This window comes from Polyodon spathula, chromosome 3 (genome assembly GCF_017654505.1).
Source record: "Polyodon spathula isolate WHYD16114869_AA chromosome 3, ASM1765450v1, whole genome shotgun sequence".
Taxonomy (NCBI): Eukaryota; Metazoa; Chordata; class Actinopteri; order Acipenseriformes; family Polyodontidae; genus Polyodon; species Polyodon spathula.
In genome coordinates, this window is record NC_054536.1 from 51856846 (window position 1) to 51883027 (window position 26182).

The following is a 26182-nucleotide window of genomic DNA, read 5'->3' on the forward strand; positions in this document are numbered from 1 at the left end:
AGTAGAATAAAACTCAACTTAAGAATCTCAATATAGCGACCCTGAACCTTGGAAACTGACTTCTGCTACCTTCCCCCACAATACAAAACCTTGTTTACTTCTTGACAGCAACCTCTGATGTCCACATCTCCTCCATGGTCAAATCTTCCTTCAACCATCTTCGAAACATCTCCAATGTCCGTCCCTACCTTTCCCTCCCGGATGAGGAGACACTGCCATGCATTTGTTTCCTCTTGACTCGACTACTGTAACTCTTTATCTCCCGGTACACACCATAAACCGACTGCAGCTAGTTCAGAACGCCACTGCCAGGATCCTTACCAGATGTAAAAAATGTGATCACATCACCCCCTTTCAAAACTGTCCTGCTCACCTACAATGCCCTTCATCACATAGGTCCCGAGTACCTCCTCAACCTGCTGACCCACTATGTCCCAGTCCGCAAGCTGAGGTCCTCCGACTATGGCCTGTTAGTTATCCCCAAGCAAAAGTGCACCACACTTCGAGAATGCTCGTTTAGCTTCATGGCTCTCACTTTGGAACTCTCTCCCAGCTTTGGTGCATCACGCTCCCACCATCACTTGCTTTAAATCAACTGTCAAGACCCACTTGATCTCTCTTGCTTGCCATGCTCTTCTTGTTGCTGCTATTTCATGTATTATGCTACTATATCATGTATTATGCATTTCTCTGTATTTAAAGTGTTATAAATTTTCTTCTTGTTACTGCATCTTGTAAACTGCTCTGTGATGGTGGTCCGCTAGGAAAGGCGCTTTATAAAATAAAGATTGATTGATATATATATATATATATATATATATATATATATATATATATATATATATATATATATATATATATATATATATATATATATATATATATATATATATATATATAATATATATATATATATATATATATATATATAATATATATATATATATATATATATATATATACACATTTTTGGCACCGCAGCATTTATTTTAAATTGATCAAAATGACTGCGGCCCTTAAATGAGTGCGGCCTTTATTAACAATACTATGATTTACAAACGCTGCAATATTTCATTACATGATTTAAGACATTTTAGAAGCGGCGCCATGAGAGGCTCCGATTTGCAGCAATATACTTGTGTGTTTTTGGGTTTGAGTACAGAACATTTACTGACAGTTAACGAGAGCCTATTATTATATTTATATTTTTCTTAACGAAAAATATTACCTCTGAATATCGGTTTGATTTCTGTTAAAACTAAAATATATCCTACTCTTTTTTTTTTTTCTCACTGCAAATTACCTGCTTGTTTGTAATTTCTCTGTAAGAGAAACCGAAACTAAATCTTCTCATAGATAGCAAGCAAGTTTTTATTTATTTGTATATATATATATATATATATATATATATATATATATATATATATATATATATATATATATATATATATATAAACAACTAAACTCCCTATAAGCATATATCTTCAGCCAGCTTTCGGATAGTGCTTAGAGTGACCGGCAAAGCTCTAGTCCCTCTGAGTTTAAGTTTTCACCATCCAAGCTGAGGACGAGGTAAACAGACAGCCTTTGTTTTATCCCCTGCTGTTTTGGCACTGAACTCTGCTGGACAAAAAAAAAATAATAATTTGAAGGACTGCTGTGCTGTAAGTAGTTCATCTTGTGTTGTCTTTCGGGACTGTACCATAAAATATATATATATATATATTTTTTTTTTTACTAAGGTGTGTGTACATTAGTTTGTATTACATGCTGGATTGAGGCTGCAGTCTCTTCGGGGCGTCACATGCACAGAGCCACAGTTGCGCGTTTATTTATTTTTGGAGCAAGGGTACAAAAAAAAAAAAAAAAAAAAAAACCTTTACGTTTCTTATTGAGAGGGGGGTTTATTCGAGGATGGCTCTATTAAAAAGCGGATATTCGAGGGAGGCGTTAATTCGAAGTACTACGAGTTTATATTTTTTTACTGTGGTGTGAGTATACCATTTTTTGTGGAAAAGCTGAGGAAACACCTGCAATTGTTATCCTTGCAATACATTTACTGTACGTAGTAGGTGGTCAGTAGCTAGATTAGACAGATAGATAGGTAGACATATGAATCGCTTGACTTCAACACTTGTGTATAATTTATATAATTACATTGTGGAGTACAAAGCAAGGTCTGTGAAACCAGCCATCCATCACAATTGAAGAAGTGGTTTCCCAGAAATAAGGACACATTTTAAGTGTGACATACCAAATTCACTATATATTATTTATATTTTGCTTTCATGGGTGGGTGGATTGTGTGTATAATGGTTAAACTACAACTAGAAACAGTCTGTATATCATTACTCTTCCAGAAATTGTTGTAGTTTTTACTAAATACAGTAAAATACCAGAGCTAGTAGTTTTTTTTTTATTATTTTAAAAGCTAAAATGATATCAAATGTGACTGTGTCCATAATATAAATTATGCATCATCATTATTTTATAGGATAAGACTTAGTTTCCCTAAAAAACTGCGAATGCCTCTGGTGTGTCTCAAGGTTCTTTTGAAAACAGCCTGGCATCAAATGACACCAAGTTCCACCTAGGAACTTACAGTAAACATTGCAACCATGGTTACATTCATGCTATGTGGGTTTTCCTGGACTAGAGTTACCACATTTGACACACACACGTTTCCTGTGAGTCACTGTGGCACATCTATGCTTTACATTTTCTTCTGTACAATTAGAGCTCTACAAAGATTTTCCATATCATTTCCAATGCAACTGACTAACAAAAAAATAAGACATGTTTGCTTGACTGAAATTAAGTCTGATGCTATGTGAACTTTACAATGTAAAATGCTGTTTGCAAGTATAGTAATGTTGGCAAACATGTCTTGACGTATGTCAGCAAACTCTTATTCAGCTAATAGTAAAGAAGTTCTTAATTAGAGATGTGCAACTCAGTTTTTTCAACCAGATGCTTTGCTGAAAGCCACAAGCACGCTAACACCTCTATCAAGATGTCTACAGAGGATGTGGTGGTGGGGTGATGGATGACTCGCTAATTTGAAGACCAAAAAATTGTCAGAACCATTCCTATATTTTCACAACTCTATAGCTGAAGTGGCTTTGACATGGCAAAAAGCTGAATTAGGACTGTGTGCATAGAAAATGAAAGAGAATGAAAGGAACAACATCCAGGACCCCATTGACAGTGGTGACCAGACAGCAAAAAGAAGGGAGGTCATGATTGTTGGGGACTCCATATTGAGAAACACAGCAAGTTCAGTTCGCAGTTTGGACCCCCTTACTACAACAGTGTGCTGCCTTCCGGGAGCCTCGGTCAAGCACATCACTGAAAACGTGGACAGGCTCCTAGAACGAACAGGAGACGACCCGGTAGTAGTCGTCCACATCGGTACAAACAACATTGGAAGAGACAGACCAAAATCCCTGCAAAACAAATTCAGAGAGCTAGGAAGGAAATTAAAAGAGAAAACCAAAACTGTGGTATTTTCTGGTATACTACCCGCACCTTGCAAAGGACCATATGGACAGCTGGAAATAATAAATCAAAACCAATGGTTGAAGACGTGGTGCACACGGGAAGGCTTCACCTATCTTGATCATTGGACCACTTTCTACAACGAGGACTATCTGTATAGACGGGATGGACTGCATTTAAATAACAAGGGAACTAGTCTACTTGGAGAAAAGATCCTCGAGCAGGTTCGGAAGCATTTAAACTAGAAAGGAAGGGGGGAGAAATCAACAAAAAAACAGAAGGGAGACCGCATCAAAACAAGAACAACAACTCAGGTAAGACAACCATTAAATGTGTTTATCTAAATGCTAGAAGTATCAGAAACAAAATTCTAGAACTTGAAGCTACTGCACTAACAGGTAACTATGATGTGATAGGTGTTACAGAAACGTGGTTATCTGAGAGTGATGGGGACGAATATAATATTTGTGGGTATACACTGTATAGGAAAGACAGGCAGGACAGAAGAGGAGGAGGGGTAGCGCTATACATAAGAAACAGTCTTGAAGCCCAGGTGTTAAACCTGGACAAAGAAAATAAAACCGAATCAATATGGGTCAGAATAACAGACAAAAATTCAAAAGGCATAATAATAGGAGCATGCTATAGACCGCCAGATTCAGACGGTGAGCACAATAATCTGTTATACAATGACATTAGAAATGTGTGTAGCAAAGGAGAAGCCATACTAATGGGGGATTTCAACTTCCCCCAAATAAAATGGGAAAACCCGGTGGGTAGCGCGAAGGATGAAATAGAAATGGTGGAAATGACAAATGACTGCTTCCTAACACAATTTGTGAAGGCACCCACTAGAGGGGAGGCATGCCTTGATTTAGTCTTTTCAAATAACGAAGATAGAATAACTAAAACAGAGGTCAGAGAACCACTGGCAAACTCAGACCACAACATGGTCTCATTTGAAGTGTTTTTTAAATCCTCAAAAGTAAAGACTAAAGCTAAGGTTTACAATTTTAGAAAAGCAAACTATGAAGGCATGAAACAGAGACTAACAGAAGTAGATTGGAGTAAAATAGAGAAAACACCCACAGAAGAAGGATGGTTGTTCTTCAAAAACGTAGTACTAGAGGCGCAAAACAATTATATCCCTAAAGTAGACAAATCTAAATGTAAAACTAAATTGCCAAAATGGTTTAATAGATCAATTAAAAAAAATATTCAGCGAAAAAAGGCACTTTACAGAGCATTAAAAAAGGACCAAAAAGAAAGTACACAGAAAGAGTACACAGAACTGCAAATGCAAGTCAAAAAGGAAGTTAGAAAGGCCAAGAGAGAAATAGAAATGAACATTGCTAAGGGGGCTAAAACCAATTCCAAAATGTTTTTCCAATATTACAACAGCAAGAGAACATTCAAAGAGGAGATTAAATGTTTAAGAGATACAAATGGCAAAATCGTAGAGGAAGAAAAAAAAATAGCAAATATGTTAAATGATTACTTTTCACAAGTTTTTACAAAGGAAGATACTGACAACATGCCCCACATGTCATCCAGTTCCTATCCAGTTTTAAATAACTTTAGCATAACTGAGGCAGAAGTGTTAAAGGGACTAGGAGCTCTTAAAATAAACAAATCCCCTGGGCCGGATGAGATCCTCCCAGTAGTACTCAAAGAAATGAAAGAAGTAATTTACAAACCGCTAACCAAGATCATGCAGCAGTCTCTTGACACAGGGGTGGTACCGACAGACTGGAAAATTGCAAACGTAATACCGATCCACAAAAAGGGAAACAAAACTGAACCAGGTAACTACAGACCAGTAAGCCTGACTTCTATTATATGCAAACTTATGGAAACTATAATAAGATCCAAAATGGAAAATTACCTATATGGTAACAGGGTACTGGGAGACAGTCAACATGGTTTTAGGAAAGGGAGATCGTGCCTAACTAACTTGCTTGATTTTTTTGAGGATGCAACATCGATAATGGATAATTGCAAAGCATATGATATGGTTTATTTAGATTTCCAGAAAGCTTTTGACAAAGTCCCGCACAAAAGATTAATTCTCAAACTGAACGCAGTTGGGATTCAAGGAAACACATGTACATGGATTAGGGAGTGGTTAACATGTAGAAAACAGAAAGTACTGATTAGAGGAAAAACCTCAGAATGGAGTGTGGTAACCAGCGGTGTACCACAGGGATCAGTATTAGGTCCTCTGCTATTCCTAATCTACATTAATGATTTAGATTCTGGTATAGTAAGCAAACTTGTTAAATTTGCAGACGACACAAAAGTAGGAGGAGTGGCAAACACTGTTGCAGCAGCAAAGGTCATTCAAAATGATCTAGACAAGATTCAGAACTGGGCAGACACATGGCAAATGACATTTAATAGAGAAAAGTGTAAGGTACTGCACGCAGGAAATAAAAATGTACATTATAAATATCATATGGGAGATATTGAAATTGGAGAAGGAATCTATGAAAAAGACCTAGGAGTTTTTGTTGACTCAGAAATGTCTTCATCTAGGCAATGTGGGGAAGCTATAAAAAAGGCTAACAAGATGCTCGGATACATTGTGAAAAGTGTTGAATTTAAATCAAGGGAAGTAATGTTAAAACTGTACAATGCACTTGTAAGACCTCATCTTGAATATTGTGTGCAGTTCTGGTCACCTCGCTATAAAAAAGATATTGCTGCTCTAGAAAGAGTGCAAAGAAGAGCGACCAGAATTATTCCGGGCTTAAAAGGCATGTCATATGCAGACAGGCTAAAAGAATTGAATCTGTTCAGTCTTGAACAAAGAAGACTACGTGGCGACCTAATTCAAGCATTCAAAATTCTAAAAGGTATTGATAGTGTCGACGCAAGGGACTTTTTCAGCCTGAAAAAAGAAACAAGGACCAGGGGTCACAAATGGAGTTTAGAAAAAGGGGCATTCAGAACAGAAAATAGGAGACACTTTTTTACACAGAGAATTGTGAGGGTCTGGAATCAACTCCCCAGTAATGTTGTTGAAGCTGACACCCTGGGATCCTTCAAGAAGCTGCTTGATGAGATTTTGGGATCAATAAGCTACTAACAACCAAACGAGCAAGATGGGCCGAATGGCCTCCTCTCGTTTGTAAACTTTCTTATGTTCTTATGTTCTTATATGGGAAAACACCTGTAGTAACATTTTGTTGTTGTTTTTACTTGAAATACAAAATACAGTGTATTTGCACAATATATTAATAGAACTGAAAATGATGCTAAAATACGTAAGCATACCTGTATGCTGCTAGTCTTAGGCTATCAAATAATATTCCCCACAACACACATTACGGTATACCTTGCAGGGTGTGAATAAGCACATATTTATATTAATATACCAAATACTGTACTGTAGAGCTTTTTTAAAACACTGCATGTATTAGTACTACAACTTTAAATCCTGCTGCAGAACCCATATTAAATCTCATGGGAAAACAATACTTTTTTTATTTTTTAGATAATATAATGAGGTTTACCTACACCTTTAGTGTTATGTCAGACTTGTAAAATTGTGACCACCTTTTGGCCGAAGCATTATGTCACCCAGAAATCCAGACTGGGGCCTGTTTCATAAAAGTGATTTGCTAGGAATCGCTGTCGCAGACCCCTCACAGGTTGCAATTTGTGTTTCATAAAACTTTCACAGGGCTGCGACATTGCAGGTTTTCCCTTGAAACTTGCGAGTGCTAGAGGCCAACCGCAAGTAGTAATTTTCATTGCAAATCATTTTAGTAGATATCACAGCTCCATACTACTATCAGCTCGTTGTCGATTTGGCAGACGAATGAGAAGAGAGAGTATTTAAGGACCAGAACCCTTTTTTAAAATATTTTTTTTTTATTATCAGCTTTTAGTTTAGAACAGAAAAGAAAATAATGTTAAACATATTTAAGTATGGTAAGGATAACACCTAGGTAAGGATCATACATATATAATTACATTCAACAAATCATAAGATGATAATACAATACTCCTTGACTCATGAGGAAAAGAAAGAGTAAATTAAATCAGTAAATAACAATTAAAATAAATTAAAAAAGGGAAACATATAGACACAAGAGATATGTTGACCTATGTCCAAGTTTGGATATGTAAGTTCTCAAAGTATTCCATGAAGGGCAACCACACCTTGTGAAACTTGTCTTTGGAACCTCTCAGTGTAAACCTAATTTGCTCCAATTTCAGATGTTGCATAACCTCCCTGATCCACTGTGTGTGAGAGGGTGGGGCAGCTTGCTTCCAATTCAAAAGTATCAGGCGCCTTGCCAGTAGGGATGAAAAAGCTATGGCATCAGACTGGGTTTTTTGTAGAGCTGTGTCTGCTGGTAGAACTCCAAAGATTGCAATTAGTAGGTGGGGATCAATACTTAAATGGAAAATTAGGGATAAGGTTTCAAAAAGAGAAATCCAAAATGTAGCCAGTCCGGGACAGGACCAGAACATGTGGATTAAACAGACAGGAGTCTGTTTGCATCTCTTACAGGCTGGGTCAGTATCGGGATATATTTTAGCTAGCTTTTTCTTTAGTCAGATGAGTACGATGTAGAATTTTAAATTGGATAAGCCCATGTCTAACACAAAGGGAAGAAGAATGTACACAAGCTAGAACAGACTCCCATTGGTCATCTGAAAAAGTGATGCTCAGATCCTGCTCCCAGAGTGTCTTCATTGTTGCTAATAACTGAGGACTCAAGTCAGAAATAATATTGTAGATTTTAGATATCAGACCTCCACCATTGGGGTTCAGCTCCAGCAAACTGTCAATAGGGGTTCCAGGAGGCAAGGATGGAAATTGACTAAATAATCTTTAGGTAAAATGTCTAATTTGTAAATTGCGAAAAAAAAAGTGTGAACGAGTTAAATTAAATTTCAGGGAGAGCTGTTCAAATGAGGCAAACACATTATCAAAATATAAGTCTCTAACTGCTTTGGCCCTGTTTGAACGCCAAATTTGAAAAGCTGAATCCATTTGAGAGGGTATGAATAAGTGTTTAGAGTGGTTGGAGTAAGTATGGAGACTCTCTGTTGGCCAAAGTGTCGTCTAAATTGAGACCAGATTTTAAGAGTGTGCTGGAGCTAGATTGACTTGCACATACAGGGATGGAAGAGCAAGCCAAGGCACATAAGGAGGATGATCGACAGGAGGCTTCCAGATCCAGAGTTGTGTTCTGTCCAATACGTGAGTTTATGAATATTGGCTGACCAATAATAAAAAAGAAAATTTGATAAAGCCATGCCACCCAAATGTTTAAGTCTTTGAAGAAATACTTTTCGAATACGAGGAACTTTATTTTCCTATAAAAATGAAGAGATCATTTTGTCAAGCGAGTTGAAGAAACTTTTGGTAATGAAAATTGGGATATTCTGGAAGAGATACAGAAATCTGGGAAGCATGCTCGTTTTAAAAATCAGGTTGATATGACCAGCAAGTGACAGGGCAGAGCAGACCAGCGGGCAAGATTGTGACGACTGCGTTCAAGCAGTGGTGTGAAATTAGCCTCAAAGAGGGAGGAAAACGCAGGTGTGACTGATATGCCCAAGTATTTGAAACTAACAAACACCTTCTTAAAAGCGGCAGAGTGTAGAGGGTAGGTGCAAGGCAGATGTATTAATAGGGAATAGTTCACTTTTATGTAAGTTTAGTTTGTAACCAGAGAGTGTCCCCAATTAGTCCAAAAATGACAAAACATGTGGAAGGGAAGAGATTGAGTTTGTAATATATAGGTGGAGGTCATCCGCATATAAAGATACTTTGTGCTCTTGATCTCCCCATATGATTCCTTCAAATCCTTGAGAGTGATGCAGAGAGATGGACAGAGGTTCAATAGCAACAGCAAACAGGGCAGCCTTGTTTTGTCCCCCGATGGAGTGAGAAGTACTCTGACTGTGTATTACTAGTACAAACAGACGCGGACGGGATGCATACAGCAGTTTAATCCATGATATAAAATTAGGGCCAAAGCCAAATTTTTCAAGAGTGGCAAAAAGGTAATTCCATTCGATGCAGTCAAATGCTTTTTCAGCATCAAGAGACACGGATTTCTGGGGGCAATTTGGATGAGGAGGAGTAAATTATATTGAATAGTGTGCATACATTAAAGAAAGAGTTTCTTCCCTGTATAAAACCAGTTTGATCTAATGAGATTAAAGAGGGAAGAACCCATTTGAGACGATGGGCCAGGACCTTAGAGAGGATTTTAAAATCGGCGTGGAGGAGAGATCGGCCTATATGAACTGCAGTTTAGGGGATCCTTCTCTTTCTTTAGTAGAAGAAATATAGAACCTTGAGAAAGTCTAGAAGTCCTGAAGAGAATGAATCTCTGAAAACATAAGACAGCAGCGGGGAAAGAGAAGCAGAGAATTTCTTGTAAAATGCCACAGGAAATCCATCCGGACCAGGGGATTTGCTGTTTTGCATAGATCTGATGGCTTGTTCTATCTCTGGGAGAGACTGGTTCCTCCAGAGCGGTTTTGGACTGTTGGTCAACAGTAGGAATATTAAGGTTATGAAAGAAAGAATTAAATAAAGAAGGATCATCAGCAAATTCAGATGTATAAAGTTCAGTATAGAACTTTACAAATTCATTATTTGTCTCATGGATTAACCGTTGAGGGGCCTGCAGAGGTGTTAATCTTGGTAATTAAAGCTGCGGCAGCAGATTGGCGAGCCTGACGGGCTAAGAGTTTACTGGCTTTGTCTCCAAATTCATACGCAGTGTGACAGGACTTGAAGCAGCTGCTCAGCATATTTAGTGGACAGCAGGTCAAACTCAGTCTGTACTTGAAGACGCTTCTTAAATAGGTCAGGTGTAGGTGAAGAAGCGTAACGCTTATCAAGTTGTAAAATAAGGTCAGTAAATTCAGTAAGTCTGGCAGATTTTTGCTTTTTTACTCTAGAGTTGTAACAGATTATTTACCCATACAGATAAGCTTTGAGGGCTTCCCATAAGGTGTAATTGGAGATCTCTGGGCTGGAGTTAGTTTCAATGAAAAAAATTATTTCAGAAGAAATAAACCGGACAAATTCTCCATCGAAAAGCATGACGGGGTTTAGCCGCAAGGTCTTCTGAGAAAAAGAACAGTCAGGGATAGATAGCTCTACTGATACAGAGGAATGGTCAGAGATCACAATGCTGTGATAGGAGCAGGTTTTAACCAATTAAAGAAGTCTATTGTCCAGCAGGAAATTGTCTATGCGGGAGAAAGAGTGGTGGACAGGAGAAATGAAAGACTAGTCCCTAGCGGTAGGAAACATAAATCTCCATGGGTCCGATACACTATACTGGTCAAGGAAGGAATGTAAGGCTAAGGCAATTTAGAAAGAGAGGTGGGTTTTGTAGATGAGCAATCAAGACAAGGGTTAAGCACACAATCAAAATCACCTCCAAGGATTACATGGTGGGTGTGAATGTCTGGCAAGGATGAAAGTAATTTAGAAATAAACTGGCTATCATCCCAATTGGAAGCGTAAATGTTGGCCAGAATCACCGGGGTATTACAGAGATTGCCTGTCACGATCACATACCTTCCATTAGAGTCAGCGATTACTTGGTTAACGGTAAAAAGAGTATCTTTATGAATTAATATTGCTGCCCCTCTGGATTTGGAATGAAATTTAGAGTGAACAGCTACCACAACCATCTCCTATAAATACAAAATTGATCATTGGTGTGAAAATGAGTTTCCTGAGGGAAAGTTATGCCCACCTTTAGATGTAAAAGATGACTTGGTACTTTATTTATTTTAACTGGGTGGTTGAACTCTTTAACATTCCAAGTGATAAAGTTAATAGGGCGCTCGCCCGCGGAAACCCTTCTATCTACCATTCATTAATAAGGGTGAAAAATAAATAAATACTGGATAAGAGAACATATCCCCCCTTTCGGAGTACTGAAGAGTTGCATATTGCAAGGACATATAGGTGTTTGTGAAGAAAAAAAAAAATTATAAAAAAATTATAATTCCACGACAACCTCAATATTGGTTGTTCGTCCCACCCCAGTTCCTATGGAAGAGGAGCCACCCACCCTCTTAACACCTCCCCAAACGAGAGGTACGCACACCCAAAAAACTGCAATAACAGAAGTTTGCATCTTGCGCCATCTTGTGCCACTCAGATACTCATGCTCCTACATACACAATAAGCAGACCTAGGAAACACATATATAAAGCTTGAAATGGTTACATATACATACACATATACAAATACATACATACACACATATACATATATACACACTCACATGTACATATACACATACATACACATAAATATACACACATACATATACACACATACACAGAAAAAAATGCAGATTACAAAGTATGTGTATCAGTTAAATGTCAGAATTTCTATGAGTAGGTAATAATAGTACCATTATTACCAACACCAAGTCTAACAGCTGAGTGCTATAGTAGTTGGAGAGACAATAATTAGGTTCATTGTACTTTCCATACAGAGATCCAAAATCCAGAGAAATAAATAAACAAACAAACATGGTGGTTAAAGATCAATTGGCAGATGCCGTATAGCTAGAGATTTAACAACAAGAGAAAATAAAATTAAAGCAGGTTAATGAAATAAATCAGACCCAGAGTCCAGCACAAATAAAACTACAAGCTGATATTTTATCCATAACAGTTGTATTCTGTGCTGTAAATGTACACCAAGCAATGAGCATGTACTGTGTTCCTCAAAAAGAAAAATAAATAAAATAAAATAATAAATAAACTAAAATACTGGGTGATCAAATTGCAATTAATCAATTATACGAATTATAAATTGCACAACTGTGAGTGACCTCAGGTCCAATCAAAATAGTAAATAATACCTAAAGATAATATACAGCTGCTAACAGACATTCACACAGCCCAATGCAAGGAAAGTTCTATACACCGGAGTGTGCAAACCCCAGACAACCACGTTTGCACATAACAGCAGTACACAGCACAAAAATTATAAATTGTATAAAACTGAACAGTATTGACACAAAGGGAATGACAGAAAAAAATTATATATAAATAAGGAACTCGGTGAATCTCATATCAGACACTGTCAAACTATGTGCCATGTAAAGAAAACCCCACACAAATCGGAAATTAACGTACCATGTAGGTACACATGACCACAGTGACAAAAATAATAACTTCATTTTTTTTTTTGCTTTCCCCTTGATGCATAATAATAATAATAATAACAATAATAAATGGGAAACAATATTATCATTAAAAGTCCAGAAGTCAGGAAAGATTCAGCATCACAATTCAGTAAATGTCCACAAAGCTTGGGTAACAAAAATACCACTAACTGTTGTGAATCTAATAATAAACAGTAAAAGTCATGAAGCAAAAAAGGAGTTGGGTACTCATCTGGTAACCTGTGGAGTAGTGGCACCTGTGGACTCCAGGCTTGGAGCAATGTGGTCGTTGCACACTTACTGGAAACTAGGTTTTTTACGTCGTATACGTTTCTGTAAATACTTGAAAATGAAAACACATGTTGCAATATACAAAACATAAGGAGTATCAAAGCAATGTTCAAGAAAATTGAAAATAGTCTTTAAATCTTGGATTCCTCAAAATAGTCACCCTTTGCCTTAATAACAGCCTCACAAACACGAGGCATTCGGCTAACAAGTTTCAGCAGGAAATCACCAGACATGTCTTCCCAGCTCTTCTGCAGCAATCCACAGAGATGTAGGGCACTTGTAGGTAGTTGTGCTTTGACTCTTTTGTCCAGTTCATCCCATACAAGTTCTATGGGATTGAGGTCTGGAGACTGGGCAGGCCAGATCATTAGATTGAGTTGTCCTTCACTTTCCTTCTTCGCCAGATAGCTCTTGCACAACTTTGAGGTATGTTTCGGGTCATTATCTTGCTGAAGAATGAAGGACTGCCTAACTAGCCGTAATCATGATGGAATGGTATGCCTCTGAAGTATGCTATAATATCCATGCTGGTTGAGCTTGCCATGGACTTGGTAAAGATCACCAACTTTCTCACCAGCAAAGCAACCCCAGACCATGACACTGCCTCCTCCATGCTTGACAGTGGGAACCACACATGCAGAAATCATGCGCTCATCCTCTCTGCGTCTTACAAATACTCGGCGGTTGGACCCAAATATTTTAAATTTTGACTCTTCAGTCCATAAGACCGACTTCCACTCCTCAATCGTCCAGAATCTGTGTTTTTTGGCTCAGGCAAGTATCTTCCTCTTATTCTGCACTCTTAACAATGGTTTCTTTGCAGCAATTCTTCTAGTTAGGCCAGCTTCACACAATCTTCTCTGAACAGTTGATGTTGAAACATCTGTACTTCTAGTAGCATTTAGCTGAGCTTGTATTTCAGGGGCAGTTAATCGCCGGTTTCGCAGACTTGTGACTCAAATGAACTTGTTCTCCGATTCTGAGGTCACCCTTGGCCTGCCTGACCTTGTTCGGTCCTCAGGAGTGCCAGTTTCTTCAAATCATTTGATGGTCTTGGCCACAGCAGTTACAGAGACTTGCAAAGTTCTTGAGATTTATCTTAAAGATTGGCCTTCATTTCTTAAAGTAATTACAGACTGTCTTTTTTCTCAGCTTAACTGAGCATATTTTGCCATTTTCTTCTCCCTAACATTCAGGAATGACAAACTTGTGCCTATGCTACCTATATTTATAGTAATCATGGACCCTCACCTGTTAACAATAATTGGTGACAAAAGGTTAATTAGGTAACATGCTAGTTAACTCAGAGAACATCTAACAAAGACACTTGTATACATAGGTCAGTGTTCTAACACTGGGTTATACACATTTCAGACCTTTTAACTGACTTGGGCTTCAGACTGAAATCCCCTTGCTTTGGGTGACCATTTCATTGAAATTGACAAGATTTACATTTTCACTTAAAAATTTAATTTTTGAATGCAATTCACTTATGATTTTATATATATATATATATATATATATATATATATATATATATATATATATATATATATATATATATATATATATATATATAATTTTATTTTTATTTCTTTAAAAGAACATGTTGTGTTGACTCTGGTACAGAAGTTTATAAATCTTGAAAAACAGACTGCAAATTATGGCCTGAAAGAAAATTGGATGCAAAACTCTCACCTAAATAACATATTAATTACTGTTTATGTACCAGACTCCATAATCTATACTAGATGTTTAAACCGACATGCTAATCCAGATAAAACCACAAATGCCCTGCTTGTCCTAACCTAGTTTTAGGTTTAACAACACTTGCACTATGGTTATGCAACAAGAAAATAAGGCATAATTTACCTTAGAGAAGCTCAAATGTTTATGAACCAGTACTACTAACCAAAAATCAAGTAAGCTCTTTCCGGAAGGCTATTTTCAAACAGAGCTATCCTTCATTCTTTTTGCTTGAAATATTTTGCCAATACAATGCAACTACAGTTGTTATCCTTTAAAATGAATATTACTAGATTTAAAAACGCATTGAATCACCTTAGCATTGCAATATTATTACAATTCACAAAAAAAATGTTATTTTGACAAGTCACTATTGAGCAGTAGCCGTATTTGTGATGAGTTGGCAGTTCTTGAATCAATGTAACCTACATTGCACACAATATAATACCACCGCATAACGCCACGATTGTACTGTGCATTACTCAATTTTTATCGTTTTACACTAGAATTAGAAAGGTAAAGATGTGCTACCACGTACTAAAAAAAGAAAAAAAAAAACGTATATTAGTTGTGGAACGGTTATTTTGGCAAAACAAAAGTCAGTTTCACTTTTAAACGTAATTGCGTCAGTGAAAAAAAAAAAAAAAAAAAAAATGTAAAATTACAATAAAGCGTACCCAAGGCCAACCTGCTGCTGTATGAAGCCAATGTAAAGCATGAGAATGAATTAGACACACTTAAATTAGAAGCGTTGTCATCCCCTTACCTCAGTGTAACTGTATCTCAGAGACTGTATGAAGGTTAAGTTAGTGGATGATGTGCGCCCGTTCAATTCACGCTTCGCTGGACCTTGATATCTTGCGTTTTAATATGATTCACAAAACAATATTGCCGGGATCCTCTGCGTGCGAACAGTCGATAGGTTTCAGTTCTTAGCTTTCTCTCTGACTGACTGTGGCTGGGGAGGAGGGAAATCAATGACTGATCACGTTACACGCAAATACCACATCCACGTGATTCGCTGGGAAACTCCGGCTTCTGCTATTCTGTATAATTTAATGTCTCAGCTGTATCTACGCACGTCAATTTAGTTCGTCAGTTGTTGCTCAGATGAAACTAGGAAAATGCTAATCTAGCAACTAGACTTGTAACTTGTAAACAGCTGCATATAACCATGAATAAAACAGGCGCCTTCTTTTCCAGACAGTATTTTGTTTTTCCAAAAAGGCTTTTTTTAAATTGTCGTAATGTAATTGTTGCTTTGAAAATATGTAAATCTTTGTTTATGTGAACAAGGCATCTCCCGTGGCACAGCACAGTGTTTTAAACAATTGCACCACAACAAAGCACGTTCATCATTGTTTTATTTGTACCAAATCTAATTTAGAGTTATACGGCAGAATAGCATTTGCTTTTATTTTCTGTATATTTAATCAAATTCTGTGAAGTGGTTGCTAAGATGTAGCCTTCATTGCACATCAAATCATGTCAGTACCATGAAAAAGTAGATCTAAATGTTCAGAATATGTGGAGAACTACCTGTAACACGTGTCTGTAAAGCTTTGTCAAAATCAAGTGAGCAGTCTTCAAAGTATAACAATTAATTACTTAGCTACAGGTTTTAGTACTTATGAGGAAGCTAATAATTGAAAATCTTAATGGATGACAAAGCATATACTTGAGCAACATCAAGTATAAAAAGAGAAAGCCTGGCAAATGCTTGACAGTAGAAGAAAACCATATCCTGGCAAAAAATCACAACGTGAAACCATAAATGTGTGATATAGTGACAATGGTCTTAAATGTAGTACTGTTTTATTTTTTCACTACAGTCATTGCCAGGAATGCTATTGTCACAGATGGTTCTGGCACATCCCTTTTGTGCTATAAGTCATTAGATCCTTTTGCATGGAAGGCCTTGGTTGCAAGGGTGTGCGGTTCTTTGATGTACCCAGATTCAGTTAAAATGTGTTTGCCTACTGATGATGGGAATGAGAATGTAGAGCCCAGCTAACAAGATTTAAGTTTTTGCAAGTATCAGGCTTGTGAGCAAAAACTGACTCACTGAGAGCAGAAACTGACCCAAGATTATCACAGCTACTGGAAGCAGGCTGATCTTTGGAAACAAAGTGAACATTTGTGAAACTGCAACAAATATTATGATGACTGTAATGTGTTTTAGAAAATGTTTTTTAGCAGATCTACACAGGCCTGTCGTGGTGTTTGCAGAACCAGCCAGAGCTGGGCCTGGCGTAGAGTTCGAATCCTGTTGGGAACGTGCTGATTTATTAGGCATGAATTGGATGGTCTAAAGGAACATGTATTGATTGAAATAATATGATATACTCGTAGTCAATAATCATAGTAATACTGTATGTACTCTGTTTCAAATAGACTTGTATCCTTGGTAGAAAATATTAAGTAGCTGTTATGTACAGTCTGTAAAAAAATGCATGCAGAGAAAGGTTGGGTTGATTAGCTTTTGGCAGACCCTTATCAGAAGTAAGAAACTCTTTGATTTGGGTGCCAGACTGGTAGCTAACTTTCTGGAGAAAGCTGCTGAGCTGAATAAAAAAGAAAAAAACATACTTTGATATATATATCTGTTAGTGTAGAGGTTTAAAGTAGAAAAATCTTGTAATGGAAAAATTAAAAAGACTTAGAAAATGAGTGTTCGGGATAACCGTTTAAAACAGCAGACATAGTCAAGTCACTTATTTAAAGAAAGGAATGAGTCCGATTTAAAGACGGTCTCTGATTTAAAAGCAAGTATTCTGAAGTGATGAAAACAATAATTGAATCAACAATTTAAAGTCATAGAACTGCTGCTATATTTCTGGGAGCTAAACAGATGTATAGTTTAAATGATTGGGCAGTCATGTATCTTATTTGAAAAAAAGTATAAAGATTTGATCTAAAAGGAGCCCCTGAGTTAGAAGTAAATCTTTTATTTAGATTACAATAATACAGCTATTAGAATGTTGTATTTAAAAGAAGCAAGACAATAAAATAAAAAATAGTATAATCTATCTCTAACAGTAAACTTCCTAAAGGAATACAAACTAATGTTGTAACCTTGATTCTCATCTGCTTGTGGTACAGGCAGTGTTGAAAGTGACTCATTTGTTTTGGCCAATGAAGCAGGGATTTTTGATGGTCAGCGATTTAAAAGCCAAGATCCTCTCTATAATGAGCGATCTCGTTACTATTAACAAACGGAAATACCTTTTGGATAACAGAAGATAGGAGTTTATCTTACAATAATCATTTTCTATATATAACATAAATTAATTAGAACCTGGCAGGAAGAGATGGGAATGGAAAGCATAGGACATGTTAATACGTTAATTTAGATATTGGTTTGAAATAATGAGTATTGAAAAATTCTTAAAATAGTGTTTCATACTAATCAACCCTAAAATTGGCAAAAATCAGAGTTTGTCTAAAAAACCTGCTTTGACTAGATTTTGCATGAACAGTGAAGAAGGTCAGACTTCAGTCACTATAGCACTATACCAGTCTAATATGTTAACAGTAGCCTGTATTTAGATATAAATAACTGGACCTTCCATTCAAAACTTAAAAGATTTATCAATGGAGTTAAATAATATTACCATTTCTAGGAGCAACTGTTATACTGAAGTGATTTAATTAGAATACATCTTATAATGCCATTTAAAGTTAAACTGTTGAAAGAACATAGTTAAAGTTTATTATAACAGAAGCATGGTGTTGACAGTATTGTAAATATATTGTTAAGACACATTTGAAATAACGTTAATGTAATTAAATCAATTTAAAAATTAGCTCAATTTCTCCAACTAAACAAAAAGTGTCTTTTAGACATTAGAATATCAAATAAACCAAATAATATACATGTTTAGTTTATATAAAGATTTTACTGCAGTAATAAACAGGTACTTATTTGCAGAAAAAGCTGTAGAGCTTGAAAGTGAAATAAATAATTTTGGGGTCTGCAGTCTTTGTTTAGATGTTTGTCTCAGACACACAGTATAATTCTGGAAGGGCATTAGACCTTTAAAAGATAAGGTTTAGTCTTTGGCACCTCAATGCAGGATTCGGTGTTGGCTCTTAAAAGCAGGATTTGCCAACCTTGAATGATAACCAAGGGAAGGTGCTTTAAGAAAGACAGGAGTATGTATCTCATTATATTATAAGAAAATAATGAGAGCTAACATAATCAGACAGAAATTTGATGTTAAATATATAAAACAACATCTCTTTTTATACACATATAAACTTGTATCATATTGCATTGTGTCGTAGCAGGAGGGGTTAGTTAAAAGGGAGCGATGAAATCATGTTTCAATATTTTTGGAAAGAAGTTGTCTCCAATTGGTTTTAAAAGGAGTTGACCGGATCCTTCAAGAAAATATCATTAACTCAAAGATGGGAACTGTCAAGGCAGATTGATGATCAGATTTAATTGGGACCCCTGATCTATTCAACAGAGAGAAAATTCTATAATAACCAAGGTAAAACCCCAGCCAAGCATCGCTCGACTTACTAACTACAAGTTGTGTGGTGCATGCTCTGAGGATCTCTGAAAGACTAATTGCTGTTTGGTCGAAGTCAAGTCTCTGCCTTTTGAAGACAGTTCTTATTTTTCAATATATCCTATACTACACTTCCATATACTGGAAGGTAAGCATATCTTTGAAATGAATATCTCTTTTATATTGATGCATTGCTATAAGGTATAGAACTTATGTTTTAGTCTTAAGAGAGTGACATATGTATATTGAATGTTCTAGAATTTAGCGGTGGGCGTTTTTAGCTTTTTGCATTTTATAGCTTAAGAGCTAAATATATAATAACCATATTCATATTACTGTATTGAAGTACTAATGCTGTTAAACTTGTAGAGGCACCAGATTGCCTGGGCTGCTTATTACTTGGGATTGACGGTGGTCTGCGCAACCAACCAAGCCAATATTTAAAGCATTTAATAAACCGAAAAGAGCACTTTTACTGCTCTGATTCGTTAAAACTTCAAATTAAATGAGTCTATGTGTTTTTCTTGATTTTTAAAAAGTCATCTGGATACGTTGCAGGCCCAGTGCACGAACAATCCACTTATAGGAGTCCGAAACATCTTTATGTCCTCCTTGAACGTCTCCCCTGAGTTTAAGAGTGTGCTCAGAGCATATATATCAATAAAAAGAGTACGTGCAAATTCTGACACTATGTATTGCCAGGAATGCTATGTAAAAGTAAAATTCTCCCTTTATTGATGTAAAAACAATATGGTACTCCAAGGTGTGCGTCATTGTGGGATAGCACTACTTGACTCAATGCATGAGGAGTGGAGATATATCACACGGCACGTGCCCTGTTGTGCCACCGTATATTGACTCCATTCAATTGTTGGCAGGTGTCCTGGTATGACTATAAAATTCCATTTGCATATGGTTTTGGAACGGATTCCTTGTAAATAAAATCAGCCATCCTATTCAAATATTGTTTGGGAAGAGTTTTGACATGGAGAGTTTACATTTGGATACAATGAGGCTCATTATTCGTGCAAATCTTGAAAACCCACCTCACTTTCCAATCCATTACAGAAAGCGTTAGTTTAGTGAAGCTCCTAAACAAGTGAGAAATATTGTCTGTTTGGTCACCCAACAATTGTCAACTACTGATAGAGTTTTTGCTTTCAGCTGAATTTTACATTTATTTTATTAAGGATAGCCAGAGGTGCTGCGTTTCATTTCGCGAGAGGTTTCTGTCTAAAATCAGTTGGTGTTTTAAACTGAGGATATATCATGAAGAACCATGACATACAACGTGTGGCGTAAGGACAACAAACTCACCTAAAGGGTTGTTTGTAATCACTGTGTCCGCCCAGGACATAAATACCATATGTCATGGTGTAACATAAAAATAACTCAAGGAAATTAAGCCACATGAGTGGTGGAAATAAAGATTCACTTAGCCCAGTACTCATTCAGTTTGCTGTGGTGTACAGTTTTCTGTGGTGATAAAGGTATAATAAAGGGTAATAAAGCAAAGAGAAAGCATTGCCAAACATGACAGAATAGGAAAGAAAAATATGATTCAAAATCTGCATGACTAGGAGTGCTGTTCGATATGAGGCAAAGCCAACTTCTACATGACTAGAGTGTTGACCTATGCATGAAACATGTATTGTGTGTTATTTGTGTGGGTTATAGTGTTGTAAAGAATTTTTTTTCGGTAGAGAAGGGGGTAAAATCCTATCCCCACAAAAACCATGTGCAGAATGTGGTCAGACTCAAATTGGGTAATTGATTGCCAATTAAGTCAGACTAAATGTATAAAAGAGGAGCCAGTCCCTTTGTTCTGGAGCCCTTGTAGGGATTGCTGTTAATGCAGCAGGTTGCATGCTGGCTTGTGAGAAAGCACCGTGATAGCAAAGCATGGGTGTGTGATTTGTATTGCATATGTGTTTCATTGTTTATTTTGAGTCATAAATATTAAAAGTAAGCTTTAAACTGTCTCCAGGATGTGCTATTCCTGCCACAAGCTAGCCTTGACCGCCTGACGACCCTTCCACAGTGTAATTGCACTTAAAAAATGCCCCCCCCCCCCCCCCCCCCCTCCTCCCAAAGTTAATTGATTGTCAAATTAATCTAGCAGAATGGTTCTAAAAGTCCCAAGCTGGGCTGGTATGGTGACAGATCTTCACAGGTTGAACACATGTTAGCCAATGAGATTTCTCCTGCCATTTTATAATTCAGTTCCTACCCTATATCTTGTCAGCCAATGGACATTTCAGATTCCTTGAAGACAAAGTAGTGTGTATTCAAAGCAAATTAAGCATTTGCTGGTGCACAATTATTACTGACCTGGAATGAACTATGAGCTTAGAAATCCACCAAAGCTTTTAACTGCAGCATTAACAAAATATACAGTGAGAGATTTCAGTATATGGACTAATAGACATTCAAATCATCGATTACTTCACTTCGGAGTCAGACCTCTGCTAAATAATAAGTTTGTTCACAGGTCTTTGTTCATGATGTATGGTTTCATAACTGGTGATTTTCTACATGTACTGTAGTTAGTATTATTGCAGAGGTAGGTAATTCCAGCCCTGGTTCCAAAACACTTGGTCAGAGGTTTAGAACTTGGTTGCAACAAATACCTGAACTGGAAGGCCAAGCTTGAATACTTTGTTAAATGATACAGTACGTCAATTCTGTATCAATTCTTTTGGTGCAGGGTTATGAAGCCTTTATCCTTCGAGTCCAGGTCTCGTTAATAATTGAATTGAACACACAAAACCTCTTAATTATTCAACCTATGGTGAATTTTTAAAAAGTCAATAAAACAGCTGATGCTGTTAAAACTATTCTTTTTTTTTTCATCCCTCATATTCAGGAACTACCCAGGCATTGTTGAAACTATCTTTCTAACATTTTAAAGGGAAGTTTCAAATTAAGTCTTTCAGTTTCAAAGTCATGTGGCATTGTTGTGTAACAGAGTTTTGTACACAAAGCTGAAACACATAAAAAAAGAGAAGTAACATTTAAACGTGTATTATCAAGTTCAAGACATTTCGGACATTATGTGCTTCTGCAGCAGAGCAGTGCAGTAGGTGTTGTTTTTCAAATGAGAATTTTATTAATGATGGCCAGCAGCAGTTTCATAAAATTCTCTTTTTTATTTCTATGTCTGCCTTCAGTTCCAAATTGCAAGACTTTGTTACAGACCTTTTACAATGACATTGTAGTCTGTGTTAAAGTAATTTTCTTTTCAGTAATCAAACCATGCATTAAAACTATTTTAATTGAAACAGTTGTTTAAAAATTGACTGCAAATTATTCTAATCTACTATGTTTATATTGAATTGAATTGCAACAATACTTATTCAATGTTGGTGGTAAACAGTAAAATTTAACAAAGTTGTGTTTTGTAAATTATTTCAGTTTCTACATTTATTCCTGGATGTTTCTCCTTTCAAAAACATATAAGCATGCTAGAACCCCAGGGTAATTAAAAATAAAACCATGATGTCACAGTGATAAAATACAAAATATTGTATGTAGTTCACAATAAATATAGCATGGTGATCTGATATTACATTTAAAATCCCTTTCACTTTTCATTTCAATCACAGAAAGTTTTGTTTTGGTAAAATAGTAAAGGGAATACAGTTTTTGATTACACTATGTGGTTGATTAAATTAATCAGTTATTCTGTTAAGCAGTAAAATGCTCAATTATAATCAGTATAAAGACCACATCAGATGTATGACAAACTTCGCAATTTATTATTTTGAAATACGGTGAGGTGGAATTAAAATACAAGTTATCCTCCTTTGTTTTATTCTATGTAATCGTGCAATGTTATAGATAAATGAATGGACTCTAATATTCAGCAAATCTGAGTTTTAAATGGTATGCATGTTCATTAAATAAAATCTTGCTATGCTTTGTGTCTGTGTAAAAAAGACCAGCACAGCTGAATTAAAAGCAATTCAGTAGAACAATGTGTTACTACAGAATTAAATAACAATCATTGGCTATGAATAAACTTTCCCGTGATTCTGTCTTAAGCAGTTATCATTTTGGCCAAATTCATTTTGTTGTTGTATCTGCCTTGAGCTTGTTTTGTGATTCTTCTACTCCTGCTGCAGATGTATGATTAATGTGGCTGACATCTGGCACAGAAACCCTCTTCTGAGCTGTAATCTGCAGTGGCATGTCTCCTTTCTCCTCTGTGACAGACGACTCCTCATTTGGTGTCTCTTCTGTTACTACAATCTCTTCCACACAAGGCCTTATGTGCTCTGTGGCTAGAGGAGACACTTCATATGAATGGCTGAGCTGCACAAGACATTCCCTTATAGATTTCCATATTGCACATTACAAGTACAAAAAACAAGTATATAATCTAGAAGTACAGGGTTCATTGAGGACACTGGGGCTTTTAGTTCTATAGGTTAAGCTTGATTAAACACACTGTACTACAGATAAACTATCAAAGGTAAACATTGTTTAGTTAGAATTAGGACAGCCTGTGCTAGGAAAAAAAAAAAAAAAAAAAAAAAAAAAACTTATACTACAAAAACAGGTCTTTACAATGTTGAATATTATGAACTGTTGGATGACAAGAAGACATGCTTTATAATATGAGTTAGGCCATTCAAGTGTTTTATTTTATATTTTAAATTCATAATTCATTTCCAGTTAACTTTGGTCCTAACCTGACTTAGTACAGCAATAGATTAAACTGAAAAAAATAAGTCCATGTGGACTCATAATTGCTTCTTCCAGTTTTTAAGTTAAGTCCACCAAGACAGGTCGCGCTCTCAAAAAATAGGACAGGACCACTGTGATTTTGAATCTTATAGGCACCTCATGGAGGTTAAACATTGGAGTGCACAGATACTTTTTTCTTTGAAATATATATATAAGTTCAGAAACAAGTATATAAAGTATTTAACACTTATGTTTTGGCTGCATGTTTACATTCAGCAACCTGATATGAAAATATCAATAATACAGTGGGGAGTATTTAATTGATCTAAATAGAGATGGATCGTAATAAAGCCACCACTGAAAATAACACTTCCAACACTAGAAGCTTCCAGCAAGTTTACTGTGTATTTCTGTAACAACATATATAACTTCAGGGATTAGCTTTTTATTGATTTGAATGGTGGTAATATAAAGGTTTACCATAGTTTCTATGAAGTAAATAAATCCCAGTATGAATTATATGAAACTCAGGATTTGTGTGGTGGACACTCAAATCTAAAACAGTGAAGAGGCAACTTACCTTTATATTTGCTCCCTTTTTTACAGCTGGGTGGAGTGGCAGGTTTGCTGTTGCCATCGGCAGTAATAGTTTCCAGAACATTCCCTGCATCATCAGCTACATACATTGCCATGCACATTTCTCCAATGGCCTGGGTAACTATGAGCTAGCAAAGCAGAAACATCACTCAAGTTATGAACAGGCTAAATAAGAGAGAAACGCATCAAGCACTTTGACAGCTTTCATGTTCCTTAAATAACTTATATAATAAATGTGGATTGTTTCACGTTTTATTTTTGTCTTTTGTTTAACGTGTTTTATACTATGTCTTATGCTATGCTGTGTTTTGTGTGATTATATTGAAATGCTCGGAGTACAACATATTTCTCTTAAAGTGAAATCTGAAGAATAGAAAAAAAAAAAAAGTTACCAAAATGTTAAAATAATCATACATTATTTTGATGTCTATCAATCTTGTATAAACCTTGTAAATATCAGTTTAAAAATAATTAAATGCTATAGTTTAAATCAATGATTGTGTATTAATGTTCCTGGGGAAAATAATAACAAATAAAAAAAAAATAACAAAGAAATCATGGGAAAATATTAGACTTCAAAAGGAGGCTGAAATTAAACTACGACAGATTCAACTTATTTTGTTCCTGGTGGAAAAAGTTCTAATATGGACATGCAGGTTAATGCTATTTTATTTCATGGCTAATAGAAATTTGAAGCGTGTATTATTTTACATTTTCATCTATGTCTTCTACTTGAAAGCAGCCATGCTCCAAGCAAAATTCAACATCATAAAACAAGACTACCATATCCAGCCATACAACTTCCTGTAAGATGTTTATGATTGGTATGACTAGAGTACTTGCAAATTAGAACATTCCAGAACATTCCATTATGCAACTTTTGAAAAGTCCAGAATATATTGCAGTAGCTGCATTGGTGATACTGAAGGGTAAACAATGGGGTTAACACTTCACAACATGCACATTATAGATTATATAAATAGAAAAAATACTATAATTTTTTTTTTTTTCAAAACACCACCATGCACTGGCAAAACACCCCATTATCTGAATTCATTTGCACCCATGCAATTTATGCACATATAATCAGACAGTTAGGCAGACATAGGTACATATTTAGATAAACATTAATACATACATTACATACACTCGTACAGTGTTGTGAACTGAACTACTTTAGCAAGGCATCAATGAAGAAGTGGTGTTGAAGTGGCAATGCAGTGACTACTGTAGAACAGTGTGTCAAATTTAATAAGGATATAACACAGAGGTTAAAATACAGGTTCTGTCTCTTAAAAGGTCTGTAGGTGGAGGGTACATTTACATAAAACATGTAAACATGACTTTAATGCCTTGCTGATTAATCACCTGATCTTTATGATATGATAATGTTAATGTACAGTAATGTATGACTTTTACAGAAATGGCATGTTACTGGAAAACTCTTTAGGAAATAATTGTCTGTTGAAGGTAAAGCAGGAAGGTAAAGCATGAAGATGGTTGAAATAATAAAAAAGAAAAATATTTAGATAATAGACCCATTAAACCTACCTTTTGGGTTTATAACCTCAAAGTTATTAACGCTTTGTGAACTGAAAGATGAAGATTTGTACTAGATATAGGACAGTGGCTTGTTAGTTTATAGATGACAAAATACATTTTTAATCA

General features: G+C 36.1%; 2 protein-coding genes across 4 annotated transcripts in view; both read right to left on the reverse strand.

The window, feature by feature from the left end:
- The window catches only part of lpin2 (lipin 2), a 48386-nt gene extending 32705 nt beyond the window's left edge, over positions 1 to 15681 (reverse strand). The window contains exon 1 of the mRNA XM_041245392.1: positions 15478 to 15681. The gene's annotated coding sequence lies outside the window, so the exon portion shown is untranslated. The remainder of the gene's footprint in view (positions 1 to 15477) is intronic.
- Positions 15682 to 22357: 6676 nt separating this feature from the next.
- The window catches only part of LOC121313160 (M-protein, striated muscle-like), a 53319-nt gene continuing 49494 nt past the window's right edge, over positions 22358 to 26182 (reverse strand). For all 3 annotated transcript variants that reach the window (XM_041245394.1, XM_041245395.1, XM_041245393.1), the window contains 2 exons: positions 24498 to 24642; positions 22358 to 23511 (listed from right to left, as the gene is read on the reverse strand). In XM_041245394.1, the coding sequence (XP_041101328.1) occupies positions 23294 to 23511; positions 24498 to 24642 (363 nt within the window). In that variant the 3' untranslated portion in view covers positions 22358 to 23293. The remainder of the gene's footprint in view (positions 23512 to 24497; positions 24643 to 26182) is intronic.